The 22,455-nt window shown below is 35.0% G+C and overlaps 1 protein-coding gene across 5 annotated transcripts in view; it reads left to right on the top strand.

Moving 5' to 3' along the window:
* The window catches only part of LOC111053130 (transcription factor 12), a 167,702-nt gene that overhangs the window by 135,497 nt on the left and 9,750 nt on the right, over window positions 1-22,455 (top strand). For 2 of the 5 annotated variants that reach the window (XM_039441352.1, XM_039441347.1), the window contains 8 exons: window positions 7,905-8,080; window positions 10,879-11,055; window positions 12,863-13,018; window positions 14,656-14,724; window positions 15,895-16,035; window positions 18,348-18,441; window positions 20,384-20,513; window positions 20,901-20,996. In XM_039441352.1, the coding sequence (XP_039297286.1) occupies window positions 7,905-8,080; window positions 10,879-11,055; window positions 12,863-13,018; window positions 14,656-14,724; window positions 15,895-16,035; window positions 18,348-18,441; window positions 20,384-20,513; window positions 20,901-20,996 (1,039 nt within the window). The remainder of the gene's footprint in view (window positions 1-7,904; window positions 8,081-10,878; window positions 11,056-12,862; window positions 13,019-14,655; window positions 14,725-15,894; window positions 16,036-18,347; window positions 18,442-20,383; window positions 20,514-20,900; window positions 20,997-22,455) is intronic. The other 3 variants (XM_039441348.1, XM_039441349.1, XM_039441351.1) reach the window with 3 other exon arrangements.

Raw genomic sequence — 22,455 nt, 5'->3', positions numbered from 1 at the left:
CAGAAAAGCAGAAAGGACAAATTGCTTTACACTAATATGAAGTATAATATATAATTCAGACTCAAACTTGAGGATATTTGGAACTGGACTAAATAATACACATGAAAATTTCATTGAATGGTCAGGTTAGACTTAAGTCTGTCCTGAGGGCTGATCACTAGCCTAATCCTTGATCAGTCAGTCCTTGGCCTATTAACTTATTTATTTATTTACATTAATAGAAAAATTACAACATAAGCTTACAGCTTTGATCAAATTTTTTAGACAAATTAATCAATAAAACAAATTAATGGGCACCATAAGTATAAGCAAAGTTTGCTGCATAACTTTGTGTTTTTGGATAGGAGAATATCAAACTGTTAGTCACGGGTGAAGTATAACGTTTGTGAGGCTCATTGATGACTCAAAATACATATACAGACAAGTGATATGGCCATTTCCACACTTGCTGATGACTTCTGGTAGATGAAGTATTATTATAATTGAATCTCATATAACTTTTTAATATTCATTCTATTGTCATTTAGACTTAATTTGAAATAATTCTGTTGTGGAATGGTTGCAATATTATTTTATTATCAGCATTAAAAATACTACAGATTTTCACAAACATTTGATTTAGTATAAGCCATGTTCACCGCTTATTACTGACTTTTCACATTCTATGGTAACTGTAGGAAAAATTTAATGTGTAAAGCCCGGTCCAGACGCTCAAGTTTAGCTTCAGTCTTTTGCTCAAGCAAAAGTCGGAGTATGTAAGTCGTTGCGTCTGGACGGTAAAACGGATGGGTCTTCAAGCTTAAGTCGTCAAACTTAAAATGTATCGGCCGGGAATCTTTTTCCATCAAACCGTCCGTCTTTTGCCTATCCAACAAAACCTAAAACGCGTACTAATGGAGATAGAGATATTGTGTTTTCAGATTCGGATTCAGCGCCCTCAAATTAATAAAATTCCTCGCGAGTACTTGAAAATAAGCAAGTTTTTTTATCGATTGTATATAACGCCATTTAACTTTCCTGATTCGCTTTTTTTTCTTTCCTGATTCTCATGATACTATCAGAATTTGATGTTAATATTATGATTTACTATCATGATATATCAAGATGTACTATATTGTTGATAAGAATACTATCTACAAAATTTCAATCCATTTACAATCACTGTGTCTCGAGATATGACATTTAAACAAAGCCATTTAGCGATTAACAGTAATATTTTTTGTCATTATTTTGTTAAATATAGCATTATTATTATTCAGTTGAATCAGTGAAAAAATACGATATAATTATTACTCATCTACCGGATTATGTCAACTGTATACAATTCAGACTCAATGAATCATATCAAGAACTCAGCTTGTGAGCACAAAAATAGGAAAACGGATGACATAAGACGGATGCGTGTGGACGCAATTTTACATCCGTCTTTTGTTTGGCTCAAACAAAAAACTGATGGTAAACTTGTGTGTCTGGACCGGGCTTAAGATAAGATAAGATAACATCTTTATTCGTCACATTTGTTTGCATAAATACAATATTTATCAAGCCAATAATAGGAATACAATAAAACAATTACAAACATTACAATCATAACACATAGAAACACGTCAAAAACTATGAAAAGTTACATAATAGGATGAAAGGTACATAATAGGATGAAAGTTACTCGAGTCAAGAAACAGTTAGGCATAAAAAACGAGAGATCTATGGTTGAAATAGTTCTTCAACCTTGTATGGGCAGCTATTGACAAGATAATACTTCAATCTATTTAAAAAACATCCATTAGTAGTGTCATCCTTCAAGTAAGATGGAAGCAAATTGAACATTTTCATACCCCTATACCAAGGGCCTCTTCCTACCAGGTCTAATCTAATTCTCGGTAGCTGGAAATCATTTACATTACTTCTTGTTGAATACGTATGCGTGTGTCTGGGTTCCTCAATATTAATTCTATTTTTCCTGATATAAGTCACCAGCTCCTGTATATAAATTGCTGGTACCGTCAGAAGATTATTTCTTACGAAATGCGGTTTGCAACTCTCTCTTAATCCCAATCCATATATTATTCTAACAGCCTCTTTTTGCCTCAAGAAGATTCGATCCAATAGAGTCTGGTAACTTCCCCATAGCATTATGCTGTACCTAACCACAGAAATAAAATATGCATGGTATACACTCAGGGCTGCTGGAATGTCTGATGACCCTCGAATCACTCTCAATGCAAACAATGCTTTATTCAGCTTCTTCTCCAATAGGTCAACCTCTGAAGCCCATCTCAAAGAGCTCTGGATCCTCACTCCAAGGAATTGTACCTCCTCAACAGACTTCCCAAATGTGGATTGCGTCTCTGTCTGCTCTTCCATTTGTGCAAGATGAGAGGCATGAAAATTCACTATGTTGGTCTTTTCCAGATGCATCTTCAACCCATTTGACTGAAACCATGCTGTTGAAGGTTCTGAAGCCTTCAAGATTGCCTCTCTCACCGTTTGTCCTAATTCTGGCTCCACTACCGCTGTTGCATCATCAGCAAAAAGTATCATCCTCGAGTCAACACTAGCTGGAAGATCATTGATATACAGGAGGAACAGTATGGGGCCCAGAACTGAGCCCTGTGGCACATCTAGTGTGACCCTTGACCAATCTGAATACACTGAATGCTGATCTCTCAAAAGTACCTTCTGCTGTCTGCCCTCAAGATATGATGAGATAAGTTTATGTGAGACCCCTCTGAAACCATATTGCCAAAGTTTGTTCAATAGAAGGTCATGGTTAACACTATCAAAAGCCCGTGATAAGTCACAAAAAATACCCGTAGGATTGTGTGAACCATCCAGAGCCAACATCACATCCTTTACCAACTCAAAAATTGCCATCTTGGTTGACTTTCCAGCTCTAAATCCAAATTGTTGGTTGACAAGAATCTGCTGTCTTTGCAAATAGGCTGTTATCTGCTCAAATATTACTTTCACAACAATCTTGGAGAAGGAAGATAACACTGCTACAGGTCTGAAATTCCTTACATCCTCTGAATCTCCTTTTTTAATTATTGGAATAATGAGGGCATATTTAAGCTTTTCCGGAAAGATGCCCATTTGAAGAACAACATTGATGATGTGTGCAAGTGGCCTTGCCACACATTGGCTAACTTCCTTAACCAGCCTCATCGGTATCTCATCCCAACCAGAGGAGCTTTTATTTTTAAGTTTATTTATGATTTTAAGTATTTCCGTTTCTGTAACCTCCTGGAAGATAAAATTTTCATTTGGAGCACCAACATTGTTCAAGAATCGCATTGCCTTGGGAGCATTAATAGTTGGATTTGTTTCATTGGCATGAGAAGAGAAGAATTTATTGAAATAGTTGGCGATACTTTTCTTGTTATCAGAGACCCCTCCATCAATCCGAATCTTGATATTGTTGGTTGTACAAGATTTCAAACCTAATTCCTTTCTAACAATTGTCCATGCTGCTTTTGTTTTGTTTGTTGCTGTCACGATGAAAGTCTGATTATATAGTTTTTTAGCTGCCATTACAGTCTTTTTATAAATGATTTTGTAGGGTTTCAAGTAAAGCTTGAAATTGGGATCATCATTCCATCTTGACTCAGAGTATAGCCTCTGAATATTCCTTGAAGAAACAATAAGCCCTTGAGTCATCCAACCTTTCCGAGAAGTGTTGACTTTTGATTTGAAAGTTTTAACAGGAAAACAAGTTGAAAAATGTCTGTTGATAATTGAGAAAAATCTGTTGTAAGCATCATCACTGTTCCTCTTCATCAGACAAGGACTCCAGTCTTCGTGTCTTAACAATTCCTTAAACGTACTGATTCTTGTCTTGCTGTTGGTCAATCTACTTCTTATGATGATAATTGAGTGCTTGATATGTTTATTGCTGTAAAGACACAATGCGCTATGATCAGACAAACCAAGCTCCAAAATAGCTGTGCTGAATAAATGTGACTGTACATTTGAAAAAATGTTATCAATGCAGGTACTTGAGTTTCCGGATGTTCTAGTTGGTTCCATGAAAAAAGGATGGAAGTTATTTGATTCCATAAGGCCAGCCAGATCACGACACCTCTTATCAGCAGACAGTATGTTGACATTAAAGTCTCCACTAATAAAAATTTGAATACTTTTGTCAAGCTTCCCAAGAATCTGAAATAGTTTTCTTAAGGCATCTAAAAATGAATCGAAATCACTATTTGGGCTCCTGTAGACCGCCACTACTAGGCATGACACCGATCTCCCTCCTATACTCAACTCAATTCTCATAGCTGTACACTCAAAATGGAAATCCTGAGACAGTCTATTTATTCCCTTCACACTATCAAAATTGCTGGTACCCCTCCTAACAAGAATACATACACCACCACCTCTTCCATTCTTTCTCAAATAGTAGGATGCCAGTTCATAATTCTCCAACTTATTCAATATAGACAAATTATCATTTGAAATCCAATTTTCCGTCAATGTAATAAAATAAGGATTTAAAGAATTTCCTGACAGTGCCAACTCAAACTTTTCCACCTTTGAAACCAGGCTCCTTACATTAAGATTGAGAATCAGCAAATCCTTAGGTTGCTCTTTATGTGAATTTACTTTGCTGTAGCTTGAACAGTTTATATCGCGACTATAAGGACTGCCTTCACTCGGTGCTTCTATATGGACATACTCCAGCCATCTATAATTCTTTTCATAATCATCTCCTATCACCTCCGCTCCAAAAGCAATCGGTCGACCATGCCTAAAAAACCTCTCCTCTCAGCTGATATAACAACTGGTATTTCATTTACAAGTCCTTCATCCTCTGCAGACAGTGACTCACAATCTCTCCTGCTATTACCGGTACCAACAATAATATCACTCAGCAAAATGCATACACAGCTCTTTCCCTTCCTATTCAGATGTAAGCCATGCCTAGTATGTTTGTGAGGTTCAAACATCCATAAATACATTACTTTGACCTTATAAAAATATGGCAACCTTCGAATCACTCTATTCAATTTTGAAATCATTATATTAATGGAATCATGAGCATGCAAATCATACCGATAGGGGATAGTTGCTATGATAAGGTTCTGGTTTGAGAATCCCTCCACTGTGTCAACCAAGCACTCAGCATACTCCCTCAAATTCCTCTCAGTAAAATCATTGGTAACACTATTCGTTCCAGCAATCAGGATATTCCAGTCACTTCTAGCTAGACTATTATTATTTGCATCCAACATTTTTTTAGCAAGTACTTCAAATGATGCTCCTGGAGCTATATATGCACTGCAAGTGAACTGCGTCGGTAGTTTTTCACTCAGCATATTTCTTAGACCCTTGCCGTGGCTATCAGCCCAGATGAGGATATCTTTTTTTGAGTTTAACATCCGCCTCTCAACTCCGAAATCATAATTGACCTCTTTCTGCTCTACATTAGGAAAATCAATAGGGGAAGTCTGTGTACTCGATTCATTCCAGTAAGCTTTTAAATGTGAAATCTGTTGATTCAATTCGTCCACTGTCTTCTGTAGAGAGTCATTCAATTTCTCTCCTTCTAATACTTGCAGATTGCATTTTTTCAGATCATCTTGAAGTTCTAAAATGTCCATTTCCATTTTCTCGTTATTAAGATTCATCTGAGCCAGAGATCTGTAATGCAGGTCCTGTAACATTTTCACCGAATCCTCCCGTAGGACATCCCCCGAGAAGCACAAATCACCAGAGATATCACTCACAGACTCTGTTTGAGTTGCACATTCTGCCACCGATTTCACGATCTCACTTTCACATTCAGTCTGAGTTCCACAATCTACTAACGATTTTTCAGGAAGATTCATCAACTTCAATTCATTCTCAATAGATCTGTCGACTGCTGCCTCCCATTCTCTTCTCAATTTTTTAATTTCATTTCTCAGAGAGATATTCTCATTAAATAAACAATAATCTTTTATGGAGTTATTGTGCAGTGAAATATTATCTGTAGTATTATTTGATAGTATTATGCTACTATTATTATGAGGTGTTGACGCCGCAGGCAGGATTTGGCTGTTGCAGCGTGGAATAGCTGGTATATCCAGCGATAGATCAGTGGTATTATGAACCGAATCCCCACTAACAGAATTGTTAGCAGATTTATCTATTCCATCTACAGGAGGAGAATGGTTATGAGAACCAGACAACTTCATTTCTAATATATTTTTAATTTCTTTGTCTGTCTTGAGAGTTGCCCTACACGTTTTCGATAGACAGCGCCATTGTATTTCACCTTTTGAATTAACTACAGCCTTTCTGTACGAAAAACACCGGAAAGTCAATTTAGGGTTTTTTTTGTTTGTCTGTCCAATAATAAGTTCATCCATTTCCCTACTCTACAATAATTATTGGTAATAACAATCAATGAATTAATTGGCAATAAAATGAATAAATTAACCATGAATTGCTTGCAGAATCGCTTCAGAATAATGGAAAATGGTTGAATATGGGGCTGATTAAAGTAATTGGTTGTTATAATCCTAGATGAAAAAAACTATTTTACAATTAAAATAAAATGAATTATTCTATTATAAAATAAGGATAAGTTAACACCCTGGTCTAGAAAATAAAGTATAAATGAGCCGTTAGTAAATGAATGGATGATATCTACGAATGAATGAAAATTATGAGTGATAACAGTTCAAAACGATGACACGGCTGCTCGTCGAGATTGTTCCAATAACTATCAAGTCAATCAGTGGTCAACAGGTGGAAATCAAACAGCGTAACACGATATTCATTGAAGAAAGCATGATAACAGCATTGTAGAGAGGATCCCCAATCGTAGAATAATAGCAACAGTTAGTTCAGTTCTGTATCTCGGATCATCAATCTTATTACTACCGTATCAATAGTCTAGCTCACAGGCAGTAATTTACACAGGTAGAACAATAGCAGTGAGAATTGCACCGATAAATAATGAAGGAATGGATAATAAGCCATCACTCTTGTTCATTAACAAAAATCACTGGAGATACTCGCCGTAATGTTTGCAATTATTTACGTAATGATGGAATGATTCACGTACTAGTACATGTTGCAAGAACGGTGTTGCTCTTAGTAGCTGAGAGTTCCTGCTCACTGCAACATTTACAAGAACCCTTCAACACGAAACACCCCCTTATCATAATTATGTCGATTATCGTCCAAGAAAAATTGAGACAATTTGATCTGTCAAGATCTTTGCAGGGAAGTCAAAGTTCAATCAAGAAATACTGGCACTTTGAAACCGGCTTTTTCGACTGTTTATTTATAGGTTATAAAGAAACTGTTTGTAATAAAGTTGTAATATTTTATTCCTTCCTCAAAACCATCCATGCACTCGAAAGAACACTTCACAGACCTCAGAAAATCACTCAATCAGGAAAGAAAACTTAAAAGAAATCTATTTAGATTACAATATTAAACAGACGACCTTCCGAGCTGACTTTACTGTAGCATTCAGTGCTACCAACTCTTGGTAATACGTGCGCAAAGTATCTTTGCTGCACTCAAGAAACCATTCCATCGCCTACGGCTCGTGCGTAAACGTTTCTTTCGGTGCAGAAAAGTGTCACTTTGCGCACTAATTGCACAAATAACTATTTTTCATTACTTCTCGCCGGAAATTTGACTACAGTCGAAAACTGAAATAGTAGTGACTGTCGCTTCCGACGCAGGCGTGCAGTAGTCAGTTTGCTTGTACAGGTCAGAAGACTGTTCGCCTGTCAGTCGAAAATATCTAGTGAAATGTTACAGTAATGGCTTACAATCCTGAATTTACAAGTTAATGGCTTACTAGTCTTCAAGTCTGTAGAACTGATACTCACTCCCAGCGGTAAGGATTATAGCCTTGTAATTTGTTTGGAAGGAATGTTTTTGAATACATTATGTGTTTTTAGATGGAGTGGGAGGAGGAACTGCAGCCGACCCCTGGGCGGGTGCCGGTCCTGCGGCTGCGTACCCTGCAGCGACGGCCAGTGGCTACGGCCTCGCTCCAGGGCCCCCTGTGCCCCCCGGACCACCTGGGCCCCCTGCGCCCCCAGCCCCACCCATACACCTACCACATGACAATCTCGTATGTATCATTCAAATTTGCCATCCATATTCACATTCAAAATATTTTTTACTCCGTAAATATGTATTTTTTCCACAGTAAATACTGCTTCAAATTTACAAGAAACCCCCCCCCCCCACGAATATGATACATCTGAGGCTACAAAAATATTGAGAATGGTATCTCAGAACATGATTCTGACTGCTGAAAGTAAAATTGTCTCGTTAGTTTACAATAATATAAATTAGAGTGATGAGAGGATAATGGGCTATATGAATAAAAACAGAGCATACGCTCATGAGCATGATGGGTGTATTTCGATTAGCCCAGGTGTTCGATTGTCCCAGGTGCTCGATTAGTCCAGGTCGGACTTTCCCGATTAGACCAGGACCTGGTATAATCGAACTACTGGGTTAATCGATTAACATTCTGTCTCGATTAACCCAGTAGTTCGATTATACCAGGTCATCTAAACGATACCTGGTCTAATCGAGACATAGGACCTGGTATAATCGACATGTGGGCTAAACGAGACGGAATGTTTCGATTAGCCCAGTAGTTCGATTGTACCAGGTGTCATATATACTGTAATGGCAGAAGCACGTGTTGCTATATATATATATATATATATATATATATATATATATATATATATATATTATATATATATATATATAAAGTACAGTCCGTAGCTACGCTACCATAAAAATAGAGCCCATCCGGCTGAAGCGTATATCTTTATTGTCAATGCCTTTTATAAATATGAATATTCATGAACATTTTTGAAAATTGGCTCACTTAAATGATATTTTATGATTCGAACAATCCAAAAAAAGACATGTGTTTAGTGCTTTTATTCAGTTTTTATAAGGAACTTTATCAGATGATGCTTTAAACAGTACACATTCTGAGATGATACACCAATACAAATCCTAATCAAGAAAGTTTTTTTATTTTTAGGGTAGGAAAGTTTTAAGAGCAAAGAAGTTGTAGATAAAGATCTAATCATCATTTTGGATCTGAGACTTTTTTCTCCAAGATGGATAGTTTTCTTTGTACTGGCTTATACAATCGAGACATGCCCTTGTCTCGATTAGACCAGGTCCTTTGTATCGATTACACCAGGTCCTGTGTCTCGATTAGACCAGGTTTCGTTTATACCACCTGGTACAATCGAACTACTGGGCTAATCGAGACAAAAATGCTTCGATTAGCCCAGTAGTTCGATTACACCAGGTCCTGTGTCTCGATTAGACCAGGTTTCGTTTATACCACTTGGTACAATCGAACTACTGGGCTAATCGAGACGGAATGCTTCGATTAGCCCAGTAGTTCGATTACACCAGGTCCTGTGTCTCGATTAGACCAGGTTTTATATGATTAGCTCATTTTTATATGAATAAACTTTACCTTATACTCTTACTCCTGAACTCTGTAGCAAATGCTCACGTATTTTAAAGATTTTTATTAGCTGATTCGCCTTTGTGGCCTTACTTTGTTTTATAGTAAAAGGTTAGAATGTGCTACTCACGTAAGCGCTAAATATGCAAGAATATACACCGCTTGTGTTTGGTTGTCTGCTCTGTTCTCTATCTATGAATTGTGTTTTAGGTTAGTTGAGTTCTAAATTTTGAAATAATAGCGTGAAAAAATGTCATCTCTATAATAATCTTCAGCATAATCTTTAAATCTCAATAGCCTTCTTATAATCGTATACACTCTCATCTTCTTAAATGCATATTTCCTATTCTGTGATGGATGTCTTTATATCGGATAGGTATCTTTTGTATTATTCTTTTGTAGGAATAATGGTGATATATATCATGGTTGAATCTAAAATTAGTTTTATAGTTCTCAACTATTGGTTGTGATCGTATCTGGTATAGTTTCCTCTTACTCACACGAATTAGTTGAGCCATTTTACTATGAGCAAAAGGTGAAAAGCTGCTCCAGGCTAGACTCGCCTTTTTTGAAGCATTTGCTTCACAAGTTGAGCAAATGCTCTATTTTATTTATACAATTTTGAGCATAAGCTTTTACTTTTGTGCAAATGCTCATACTATATATTTTTTATGAGCATGAGCAAAAGGTTTTGCTCGCGTTTATTCATAGAAAATGAAGTATATGCTCAATATTTTAGAAGTATAAGCAAATGCTCAACTTTATTCATATGACCCAATGTTTATACATGTCTGCTTGTTTATACAAGCAGACCGTCAACAGAAACTGGAATCGAAGCTGTTTTTTCAATTTCACTATTTCAAGAGCAGAATATCGAAAACTAGGAATATACTAAACCATTATTTTGTTTGATAAAACTTGTAAGGAATTTTGTATAGGATGGTCATGTCCGTAAGACGCATAGGTTTTTTGGGAAGTGCCTCAGATCTGCGAGATTTCAAATTGTTTAGTCTATGAACATAACCTAAACGGTTCTGTTCAATTAGGTTTCATAGGTAAAATGAAGGGTTAGGGAGGTTTTGGCTTTCAATGACAATATGTTGTTATTATTTTTTGACATTTTTTGATAATTTTAGATAATAAGCACAAATACAAAAAGTTGAAATACTCGCACATTTGAGATATCACACGTTTGAATGGCACTCTTTTTGATTTATGCAAAAACGAAAAAAACACCCCTACACCATTTGCACGAGGTAAGGGTAGGGGTAGGGGTAAGGAGTTATGTCCTTGTTCTATTGTGATATGTTCATCACTAAACAGAGCTGTGGGATCAAAGATTGTCTTCCCTCTGTATCTTCTTTTGAACGTGGACTGTTTTGTGAAATCAATTTCAATGTATCTATTTTGTGTGTTAGGGATACGGAGAGATGTCACCAGGCAGCACAGCAGGGGGTGGAGCCACCCTGCCTCCGATGTCCAGCTTCAGGGGCAGCAGCCAGGCATCCGCCGCTTCGCCGGCCAACATCCTCTATCCGGCCCAGAGTCCCGTCGTACAGACCTCAGGAGACACTCTTGGCAAAGCTCTCGCATCGGTCGGTACTCTTCTCAGCCTTCATAATATCAATCTTAGGCTGGCCACTAACGGTAGAACATGCATGATAAACAGTCGAAATACATTGTTGTGGCATCAATGAATTGAATACATTGTTTGTAACCGCCCAACAATGAATTGTTTCCTTCATCACAACAAAAGGCTTCGAGCAAAATGTTTTGAGGTCAGGTTGTTGTCTCTCCAATTTTTTGTTAATCTCGCTGCTCTATTAATTTGAGGTTACATCATTTTTCGATCATTATAGTTTGTAATTTTTCAGTAGTTTTTTCATTGTCATTGGTTGTTTATTTATGCTAGAAGCCTCTCGCTGATGACAATACATGCATGATGAACATGTGTGTGTGCATGATTAACATGATGCATCTTTAACTGTCAGTGACCACCCTAAGAAGTTCATTCTGCCGTTATTCAAAATCATATTGAACCAATCAATCACTCTTGGAGAATAAAACATTTGAATGAAAAAAAATCCGACGTCTTAAACACTCAGCTTCCGTTTTCATTTTTCTGAAACACCACCACATGATCTCTGATCATGACTTCCATTTCGGTAGCCATTATTTCCGAGTCTAAGGGCCTTTTTTTGCGAGAATATAGGTTTGGTTGTAATTCAAAGGTTACTTCCTTCACAAAGGTTATAGGTAGACCTGCAGAGCTTATTTTTACATGGATTGTTATGAGGGATTGAAATTTGAAGGGATTTTGAATGAATTGCTTGAATAGCTTATATCATGTAAGCTATTAATTAGTTCTTAATGTTCACCATCAATGGTGCAATACATACAAATCTCAATACAATCTCGGAAAAATAATCATCAATTATATGTTTTTTTGTCCTCATCTTTGAATCTTAATATCGACTAATAAAAATAGACATCTAATGTAAGATTGAATCAATCATTAATCTATTAGTAGCTATTCTAAATCCGAGAAAACTATCAAAATTTAATAGATCTAACATTCTCCTCTATCTCTTGTAAAAAGAAAAACGTTATAAAAGGAAGAAATATGAGAAAAAGAAAACAACAATTTTTCAAGTTTTGGAAGGTTATAGGTTAACTAATAAAATATGCGTTTTAGAGGAAACCTTCATGTAACAAAGATTGTAGAGGAAGGTTTTCCAAATATTACGGTCAAATATTATAAACGGTTATCAAAAATTATTCATAATTTTCTGTAATTTATGTTTTTAAGAGTGTTGATGAATCATAACCTCTCTCACTAATTTTCAATCAAAATTCGGGAATGAGAATAGTAAGGACTATAAGTCTGTTTTATAATTTCCAATCATTTTATGATAATTTGTTTTTTGCCTTTATTGAAGAAATAAATAAAGTACAAGCGATATAACATAAAATTTTGGCGGCCATCTTGGTTGCGAAGTGTTTGTCTGTGATTCTTCTTATCATCATTGCGTTTCTCATTATACTAGTCCTAACGGAGAATTGAGACATTTTCACGGACAAAAATGAACACAGAGTGTCTTTTTGTACATTTGCGCCCGGACTATTTATCTAAAAAAAAGTAAATTTCAAACGTTCCTCAATTTCAGGAAGCTGCTTTATGCCTTCTGTGCACACCACTGCGACTCGCATGATGGCGGCGAAGATTTTCAAGCCGTGAATCAATTATTGTTGTCGTCACATTCGTCGTGATGCGAATTGCAGTAGTGTGCACTAGGCTGTACTGTTGTGTATACATTGTGTACTTTGCTACTGAAGGCCTTAGCAGTGACTACAACTAAATTCATTTTTTTGTAAGTTAATCGATTTGTTGCGTGATTGCAGATTTATCCGACTGACCAAAGCTTGAGCAGCTACAGCTCAAATCCTTCGACACCAGTCAGCTCTCCTCCCCCCTTGAATGCGGGGGCCACATGGACGCATCCCCCCGCACACCCGGCTTCACCCCACTTCCCTCCCGATCATCGCAATCTTCACATGGTTCGTATTGCAATGCAATTCTGGCAACGCTACTAATTTCAAATAAAAAATAAATGAATCCAAAACGAACGACTCGGTATTCATAAGCATTGATTGATTTTCGTGAAGCTCTACTTATATGTCAATGCTAATTGTAATCTCTTGAGCTAGTTTTTGTTTCTTGAGAAATAGAATATCCTTGACATTCAAATTGGTTCTTACCGCTTTCGAAGAACATCAATGTATTTTTTTCTTTAATATCAATATTTACCAGTTTGGTATACAGAATTTGGCAATGAAGTATGGATACTTTTAATTAGAATTTACACTCATTTTTGAACGAAAGTTCGAAATCTAATGTTACAATGCTTTTCTTTGTAATTATTTACTTGGCAACAGTAAATTTATCCACTACAAAAAAGTTGTTTCGTTTGAAAGTGAGTGTGCAACTGCTAACCGGGAATTTATCCATAAAATATGTTATTTATGTGATGTAATTTGAATGCGGGAAGAACCTTCTGATCTTATGAGAATGATATTCTTGACTTTTATTACAATCATGTTGGATATGACCTAGTGTTGTAAATAGCAGGATTCAATATCAAAATTATTGAATTTTTGCTTGCTGCTCTTGTTTTCATGGCTTTCAATTTTGTGTTTTTTCTCCTTTTAATTTTGATTTTCCAATGTTGTATAGAAATACTCTCACGCCTCAGTCATCATTTTACTGTCTTTACTTCATTTTACTTCTGAAATGGGGTATTTCACTCATAGATAATACTAATATCGGCATTGATGATATGAATTGAACATGACCAAGTGCAATATTTTTCAAGTTGGTATTTTGTAATTAATTGTATTTTCAATAAGTTTAAAATTTACTTGATACTAGACTTATTTCATTTTAAGCAAATTCTCAGATTATTTTTTATTGTTCTTTCGAAATTTCAAATAGGTCAATTTCATATTTTATGTTAGAATTTATTCGTTGATTCATATTTTATGTTAATTGATTGATTCATACTTTATGTTAGAATTTATTCGTTGATATTCAAAAAATTAAAATTAAAAATTGGCAAAGATTTGTTAGTAGGAAACTTTATATTTGGCTTGGAAGTTTTTTTTTTAAATTGTATCTGTGTAGCAAAGTAAATTCTGATTTTATTTCTAAATAATACAAGAATGAATACACTTGATGTGATATAGTACTCTTATAGAGGATTATGAACTATCTTGTATTTAGTATGATTATTGATTTGTGCCTGTATTATAAATGAAGCCCCACGCATGATCTTCCTAATCTACAACAGTAAATATCTAAGCTGTCTCTTTTTGAAGTGTCCTCACTTATTTTTTCACAAAGTATTATCATTTGAAATTCCACATTCTAATACTCTCACGCAGAAAATTTTCTCCAAATTGAACCATGTTTCTTGTATATATGTTTGACGTTTCCCATTTTTTCAACAATCTAACACTGTTCTTGCACTAGTTTCAATCTACAAATGCCTAATTTATTGTTATATTTTTCATCAATTGCGGCTGTATTAATTGTTTTGGTTATTATTAGTTGTGTCAATAACTTTTTAGTGTTTTTTTTTTTGTTTATTTTATGTTTTAAAAATTTTGTTTTTGCACGTGTGTGTGTATATATAAAGGCGGGGACAAACAGAGACCACCAGCAGAGCTTAGATGACGCTATCGGCTTTCTCAGAGAGCATGCTGAGGTAATCCATTCATCTATAAACCATTTCCAATAGTTGAACTCTTTTTCAGTAAATTGTACTCTCTTTAGTAGAGCATGGGTGGGATTTAATTTCTCGCTGTTGAATTTGTCACGCTGTTGACACAAAGTTCTTGAGTTGATGATTACACTTTTTCTATTCTTTACGAACTAGAAACTGAAAAATATAGGAATGGAGCTCGTTATATTTTTTTTTAATTAATGAAGACAATAAATAAATATTAATAATAAATAAGTGATATTATTTTTACAACATCCCAGTGTTTTCATTATGGATAAATATCACAACATCTCACCAGCAACAGTATCTGAAGTAAAAAATAATGCTTAAAATACATGTGTGTTACAGTAAGCCTAATAACTTTTTGAATAATATGATAATTTATTTGATCATATGTACTTGTTTTATATACTTGATTATTCAAAATTATTTTATTAAACGAGAAGCGATGGCCCTCATCTATGCTTTTCTGCTGTTTTCTATTTAAAATGTCAAGCTTCCAAATCTAATCTTAACTACCTTAATTTTATAGCCTAACCATTAGTTTATTAAATGTAATGGTATGTACTGGGTTTATTAATTTGATACCTATAATATATAGGATTTTTGGATAATTGAACATATTACAATAATTCAATAATGTTACACGCCTATAATTTTATAATTCTTCCATAGCAGCTTCATTGATACTATTACATTCTTCGCTCTCACACTTACTTATGATGATGCTTGAATTGCTTGTTTGGTGTAATGTATGTTGCAAATAAATAATTTACTTCTCATTTCATCTTTGATCATTTCTAGTAATACATTTGGTTAAAAAGGTTGTTCATGCTCCTCAAGTTACTCTCCACGTTTAAAAAACTGCTGATTCCAATTTAAAAGTTTTTAAACACTGTAGTTACAGAATTCACTGTAAATAGCCTGTACAGAAACCGTTGAAGATTGTCTTTAAACTCGTGCTGTAATTTAGATCTCTGCCAATCATTTTGTCAGTTGATCACTGTAATAACGTGCTCTATTGTAACCAGAAATTTATTTCTGCTATTTCAGTGTACGTTCTGAATTTACGCTCTCATTTATTTTCTTTAGTTTTCTTTAGCTAAACTTGTGTTATATGTGATTTTCATACTGTTATAATGTATGTGTTAGGGTACGAGAATGGAGGAGCGACTAGACGATGCCATAAATGTATTGCGAAACCATGCCGAAAGTCAGCTGGGTCTTCACGCTGCCATAGCTTCTGTAGCACATTCCTCGCCATCCCTCTACCACCATTCAGCGCCGCACCTAGTGAGTTATGCAACATTTCTTGTAATTCGACCATTCACGTTCAGCTACACATACTTCATTCAAATCAAATCATTTTATTGTAGAAAACTCTTGAGATCGTCAAGAGTATTACAATGGTCAAAATCCACCAACATTCAAAACATTTAATAGTTACAAAATCACAGACAGTCCATGAATATAAATCAAAATAGACTAGATTAAATTGTCATAGTATTAACATTTCCAAAATTTTGTCCTGTAATGAAGGTGAAGTGAAAAGTGTCAAGAATGCTTTATTGTAGCCCTTTTTATTGCGAATCGAATGGTGTAATTGTCAAAACAATCTGACAACAGATACCACCACGTGGTAGCATCGTGAAAGTAATCAGTAGCTTGAAAAACATAGAATCTATCCTAATTATGAAGACCGTTGATTCCACGTTTTTCGAGCTACCGGCCGACTCTGCTTGACAAAAATTCGCTTTATATTTTCAATAATCATACTTATTGATAAAAAGGAAACTTTGTAGACACACAAAGCATGTAACAACAAAATATGTAATATTCTGAATTAATATATTTATTTATTAAGCAATAATTGAACACATCATATAATATTTTGTGTTTGCAGTACATATATAATTATGTAGAATATAATCTACAATTCAATGAAATTAAATAATTTCACAATGAATATGAAATTGAATCTGTCTAGTTCAATCTACCTAATCAATGGAAATACAAAGCTCAAGTAAATGTTGAAAATAGATTGGATTTTTTGTCCTTTCATGGAACTGTTCTATCAATAGAAGGAAAGAATTGGATATCAATGGAAGTAACGTTCTAATTTGAGAATTTCCAATTATAATATGGTAAGGCTGCATTGACAAGTGAACATTTGTGTGGTTTGGAAATACCCAAAATAAACTATTCACAGAATATACTCGGTGTAAAAAAGAAGATTATTCAAAAGCAGTTTAGAGGATTGGAAGATTAAGAACTTGTGTCACTATATAACTTGTGTCAGGAAATAAATATTTGTAGTTTGGCTCAATACAATTCGAAGTTAATGTTTTCGAGATACATTTAACAAAATCCTATTATATTAAACGAGCAATTTCTGTATTTATATGGTTATATGATTAAATGGTTATTTGGCTATTTATGTCCAACGGATCTCGAAAACGGCTCTAACGATTTTCACTAAATTTGGAACATAGTAGGTTTATGATAATATATAAAAATTCGATTGCACTAGGTCTCATCCCTGGGAAAACTCACTGAAGGACATGGAAAGGATAATAATTATCCATCCTTGGAAAAACACATGATTATTTCATCATCTGTTGATAACAGAAGATGTGAGTGCCTGTCTGGGAGAGAGACAGAATTATGTTCAGCTGTTAAGTCAATCAGCTTACCTCACGAGAAATATTATCTAGAAATATTTTAATCGACTTGATCAAAATAATCTGATTTGTTGACATGACATGGTATATCATTTTAAATTAGAGTATATAATAATTTTCAAAGCTTATCATTATTTTACAGTTTAAAGTGATTGGTGAGTGTTATTTTGTTATTAAATTTTGTCTGTTGGTCTGTAAACAATCTAAATTAGAATTTTTCGGTTTTCAAATGTTTGGACTAAAAATTGGACCTGAATTCAAGTGTGACCTGGAACATAACCTACTTTTTGGACTAATTATAGTGTATAAATCAAAATTCGGGGAAGAAAGTTTTGGGCTGTGCCTGTTTGTCCTTCCCCAATCATTTAAAATAATTGTGTTCTATTTATCAATAAATGAATAACGAGCGAAGCTCTATAGATGCTACAGAAGTGTTATGGATGTCTACGGTATCCTATATTAAGTAGGCCTATAAAAACAATTTTCCAGTAATTAATGGAACTCAATACAACTTCCTTTCTCAAATCTGTTGGTGCAATTGTATGCAGAACATGAAGCATAAGGTGCTCGACCTTTGGAGCTTTAATGAAAGTTATTAATGGTGCATAGGCCTCCAGCTGGCAGTAGGCTACTCGTGTGGCCCTTTGTGGAGGGGATGGCTGGCAAAGCCTACTCTGTTCGCTATCCAGTTAGTATATATATAGATCGTTGGTCATAACTCTCGTGATTCACCGTCTTTAGCACATAACATTTATACAGAGTCTTTCCGGTGTCATTTTTCTTTGAGATATTTCGTCAATCTAATCCAGATAAACGTACTGAATTCCTTTCTAGAAACTCAAAGTTGGATTTTCTTATTTGTTGTTTTGCCTCCCAAGAATGACATCTGAATTTTGTACACTGATGTTCATTTTTCTATTACAGACAAGCCCTCACGGAGCGTATCAAACTTTGGTTCCTCTCACAGAATCATCCGATCCTCAAGGTCCTATCAAAATGGAAAGGATCCCGGTTTCAAGTAAGTATCTTCTTATTCCAATTCCTGCTCCAAACTCAAACAATATTTCCTTGTTAATTTGGCTTTGGCTCAAGAACCAGTTTTTGTTTAGTTGGTGGTTTTATAATATGATAATAATAATGGCTTCTGACCATCGGCTGCACTCGGATAGCAGTAGGGATCAGGGACAGATGACCTTCACAATGACCTGCTTATATGCCTGGAGGGTAGTTCTCCTAAGCGAAGAGGATACATGGCTCGTTTGCAAAGACGCTGGCTGAGGTGAATCAAGGCCTCATGAAGAGACTCCCTGAAAATGTGGACATCCTCACTCTGAATTAAGCTGTCTATCAGATAGCTGCATCCAAAACTGGGCCCAAGCCTTAAGATAATGGCTTAACTGTCAAGGCAAAAAGAAGGATAGAACAGCTTCAGAGGAAAATTTTAATAGCCAGACAGTAGACATTCAGAGTTCAGAGTGTGATTGACTTCTTAAAAGTAGGCAGAGTGTAAAGAGCGCTGAACAGCTTGTCGACCTTACCAAACGCCCTGTTATCGGTGCGGCAAAATCGTCAATTGTGTCGAGTTATAGACCCACAAACATGGCCGCGTCACTTGAGCCTCCCGCCAAGTGCTAGTTACGTAGCTTAATTTATTTTTGCTAGCAAAAGGCATTAATTTAGCATAGATCTAACGAAGAATTCAAGTTTATGCGGAAAACGTTACGAGATTTTGTGTGAATGGTATAGGAAAATTGAAGATGTCAGTTGAAATGACTTCTTCAACAAATCAAATTGGATGATCTCGATAACCCTACATACAATCCTGACTTGACCACTAGTAACATTCCTCAAACTCAAAACATGACTGAGGCCAAAACTCACAAACTAACGAGGAACTCCAAAACTACGTCATAGTCACTTGAACTCATTTGGCGGCAGAATTTTATGAAGAGGGTTTTGGTAGGCTGGTCCACTGGTATTACAAATGCCTCAACCTTTACGTAACTTACGTGGAAGAATACTAATTATAAGTGTAAGTAAATTTTAGTGAACAAATTATTCTTTAATATAAATTTGTCTTTCATTTATGGCCAATCTGAGGTTGCAAAAAATGCTCGTATTCTATACAAGTATGTGAGAATTTTGTTGTCTTATGTTTTAGGATCTGTAACGTAACTTGGGGCCGGTTTCCAAGCTCGGGATTTAGCTAAGTTCTAGACTTTAAACAGCTAAAGTCAGAAAATTGGCTTTCCGAAACTGGGCGTAGTCGTAATTTTTATGATTATCTTTATTTTCTCATTTCTATAATTTTCTGTAATTATTGTTTGTGCTTTCTTTTGCGAGAATAAAGTTATTATTATTAAACGTTCTTCCTTGATGAAATGAAACATTCCTGAATAATTCAAAATAGCTAAAACTTTACACTATTTTCTCTTTTTCGTTTATTTTGTGTTCAATTTTCTAGTTTTTCGATATTCAATTGAAACGTGGACTGCGACTACGTTGCCCGTTTCGGAAAGCCAATTTTCTGACTTTGGCTGTTTGAAGTTGGCTAAATGTTGAGCTCGGAGCTCGGAAACCGGGCCTTACTCTATTTATTACACACTTTTTATTATGAGTCTTGTGTTAATAACATTGATTTAGTTTTTGTATCATTAAATGTGTTTTATTGTAATGCGCGATATCTAAAAAGTGCGATTATTCCAATTTTTCGTTATTTGTGTTTATTATCTAAAATTATCAAAACATTTCAATTAATATTGACATATTGCCATTCAAAAGCCAAACCCTCACCTTTAAAACCTAATTTAACAGAACCTTCTAGGACAATTTGAAATCTCGCAGATCTGAGGTGCCCATTCTCGTTCATAACAAATGCACAATTATAATTGAATGTCACAATTTACACATTTATCCTTATAAATTGTTGTATTTCATTTGAACATTTGTATTTTTTGTAGAAAAACGTAAAGAGCCTCCAGAGACATGCGATACGAAGCCATCTAGCAGTGAGTTGATCAACAATGCCGTCAACTCGACGTCTCCCTCGGCCGTTTGTTCTGCTAAAAGTTCAAAACGGGCTCGTCGTTAGTAAGTATCAATCCCGACCAAGTCAACTAAACAATAAATTCCAGTAACAATCTGAATAGTCCAAATCAAGGTTATGTAACCTTGAGAATTCTTCAAATGTTCTACTAGATACATTTTCAATGTTGAATTTGGAAGCAGTTCTAAATTTCCTGTATTCAATGATGTGATTGATAATATAGTCCGATTAAAATTTTACTGGTGACTTGAGAAAAATAGACTTCTCTCTGAAACCTTTAATTTTTAGTAAATTTCCTTCAAGAAGCAAAGATGTTACTTTACACATCTATGTGCAATTCAACTACTTATTTGATGAGTTAATGAGTTGCTGAATATTTATGTTGTTTTGGTAAGCTTTGCTTGTTTTTGATCGTGACATTGCACTTGCTGCAGTTGTTCGAGTGCTGATGATGACGATGGTGACGATCCATCAACAAAGGCTCACAGGGAAAAAGAGCGGAGACAGGCAAACAATGTTCGTGAAAGGTTAGTATTCTCATTTATGTCAATCTTGTCTTGTTTACTTGAATCTTGCAATGTAAATATAGAATTTTCATCTTGCTGGTGAAAAAAAGGCCAAGACTTGTACAATACACCGAATACTATTGTCCATTCCATGATGTCCAGATAATTCATCATAGACAAAAGCCCTGCACACACACATCGATTTTTATTCGTACGATATTTTGCCGTCTTTATGAATCCTACCAGATTGATCGGAACTTGAAAAAATCATCTGTTTGAAATAATCCAATAGCATTTATAATGACGGAAAAATATCATACGAACAAAAAACGATGTGTGTGTAGCTAGCCTAATAGATTTCCAGATCACCAGATTAAGTACTTCAGATTTATAAAATTAATTCAAGAAAATCGCTGTGTGGATTGAGAAGAAATGATTGTGAAGAAACGATTTGTGGAGTTGTTAATTCTGAAGGTCTATAGTAGGCTACCGTATGCATCTTCGACAAATGGCTAATTGATTGATATTTGAAGTTGTTATCTCTGAAGGTTTATAATAGTATTTATAAACCATAGTTAAGTCTTACGTATTTCGAATTACGTATGCTTTTCAAACGCTAGATAAAAATGTTCATCATGTAATCATAAAAATAATATGGTTAATTGTTTGGTACGCTAATAACTTGATGAAGTATTCAATATTTAGCATTAATCGCATATTCACTCGAGCATTCCAATTGAATAGAAAAATTTAAGTAAATTTCTCAATAAAATTTAAGAGGAAGAAATCAGTTACATTGGTGTCATTTCACTTATCCACTATTTCAACGATTGATGATGAAGATGAAGACAGGGTGCAATATAATAATCTTTTATCTACGACCATGTTATAAGGTAAACATTACAACATAACAATCAATCCCATAAGAGCTTCCTTTTCGTAATGGATTTATCAGAACTATACTTTAATGTTCTTATTATGCAACGGTTTCTACATTACAGTACAACTTCTCGACCAATCAGAATGAAGGATGTCCCAGGAACAGTGTCGAAAAACTGATTGCTGAACTAAAATCAGCTGATCAGATCAATAACATAATCTGCTCTTAGCTACAGAGCTACATAGATAGTTTGAACATGCAAATACTAGTCCTGTTGATTCGATAATCCAGAAAGTAACTATCTCATTTCTATAAGTAGATCTTTACAGTACTGATTATACAGTAATTGAATAGAAATTTTAAATTGATCAAAATTCTACTTAAATTACTTCACTTTTAAATTCGGACTAGTGAAATAAGTTGAACAGATGGTCGTTCTATAGGTTTACTTGTTGGAACGTTGTCTGCTTGAGGCCAGCTTTGCTAACGGTTATGAACTGGAAAATAGTTTTCCGGTGTTTCAAATATACATTGAACCGTGGAATCACAATCATCCCTCCAATTACCCACGCACAAGCCCACAGCTCACGTGGGGATCAT

Source organism: Nilaparvata lugens, chromosome X, assembly GCF_014356525.2.
Source record: "Nilaparvata lugens isolate BPH chromosome X, ASM1435652v1, whole genome shotgun sequence".
Classification (NCBI taxonomy): Eukaryota; Metazoa; Arthropoda; class Insecta; order Hemiptera; family Delphacidae; genus Nilaparvata; species Nilaparvata lugens.
The sequence above is the reverse complement of the archived record's forward strand: the minus strand, read 5'-3'. Positions and strand labels throughout refer to the sequence as shown.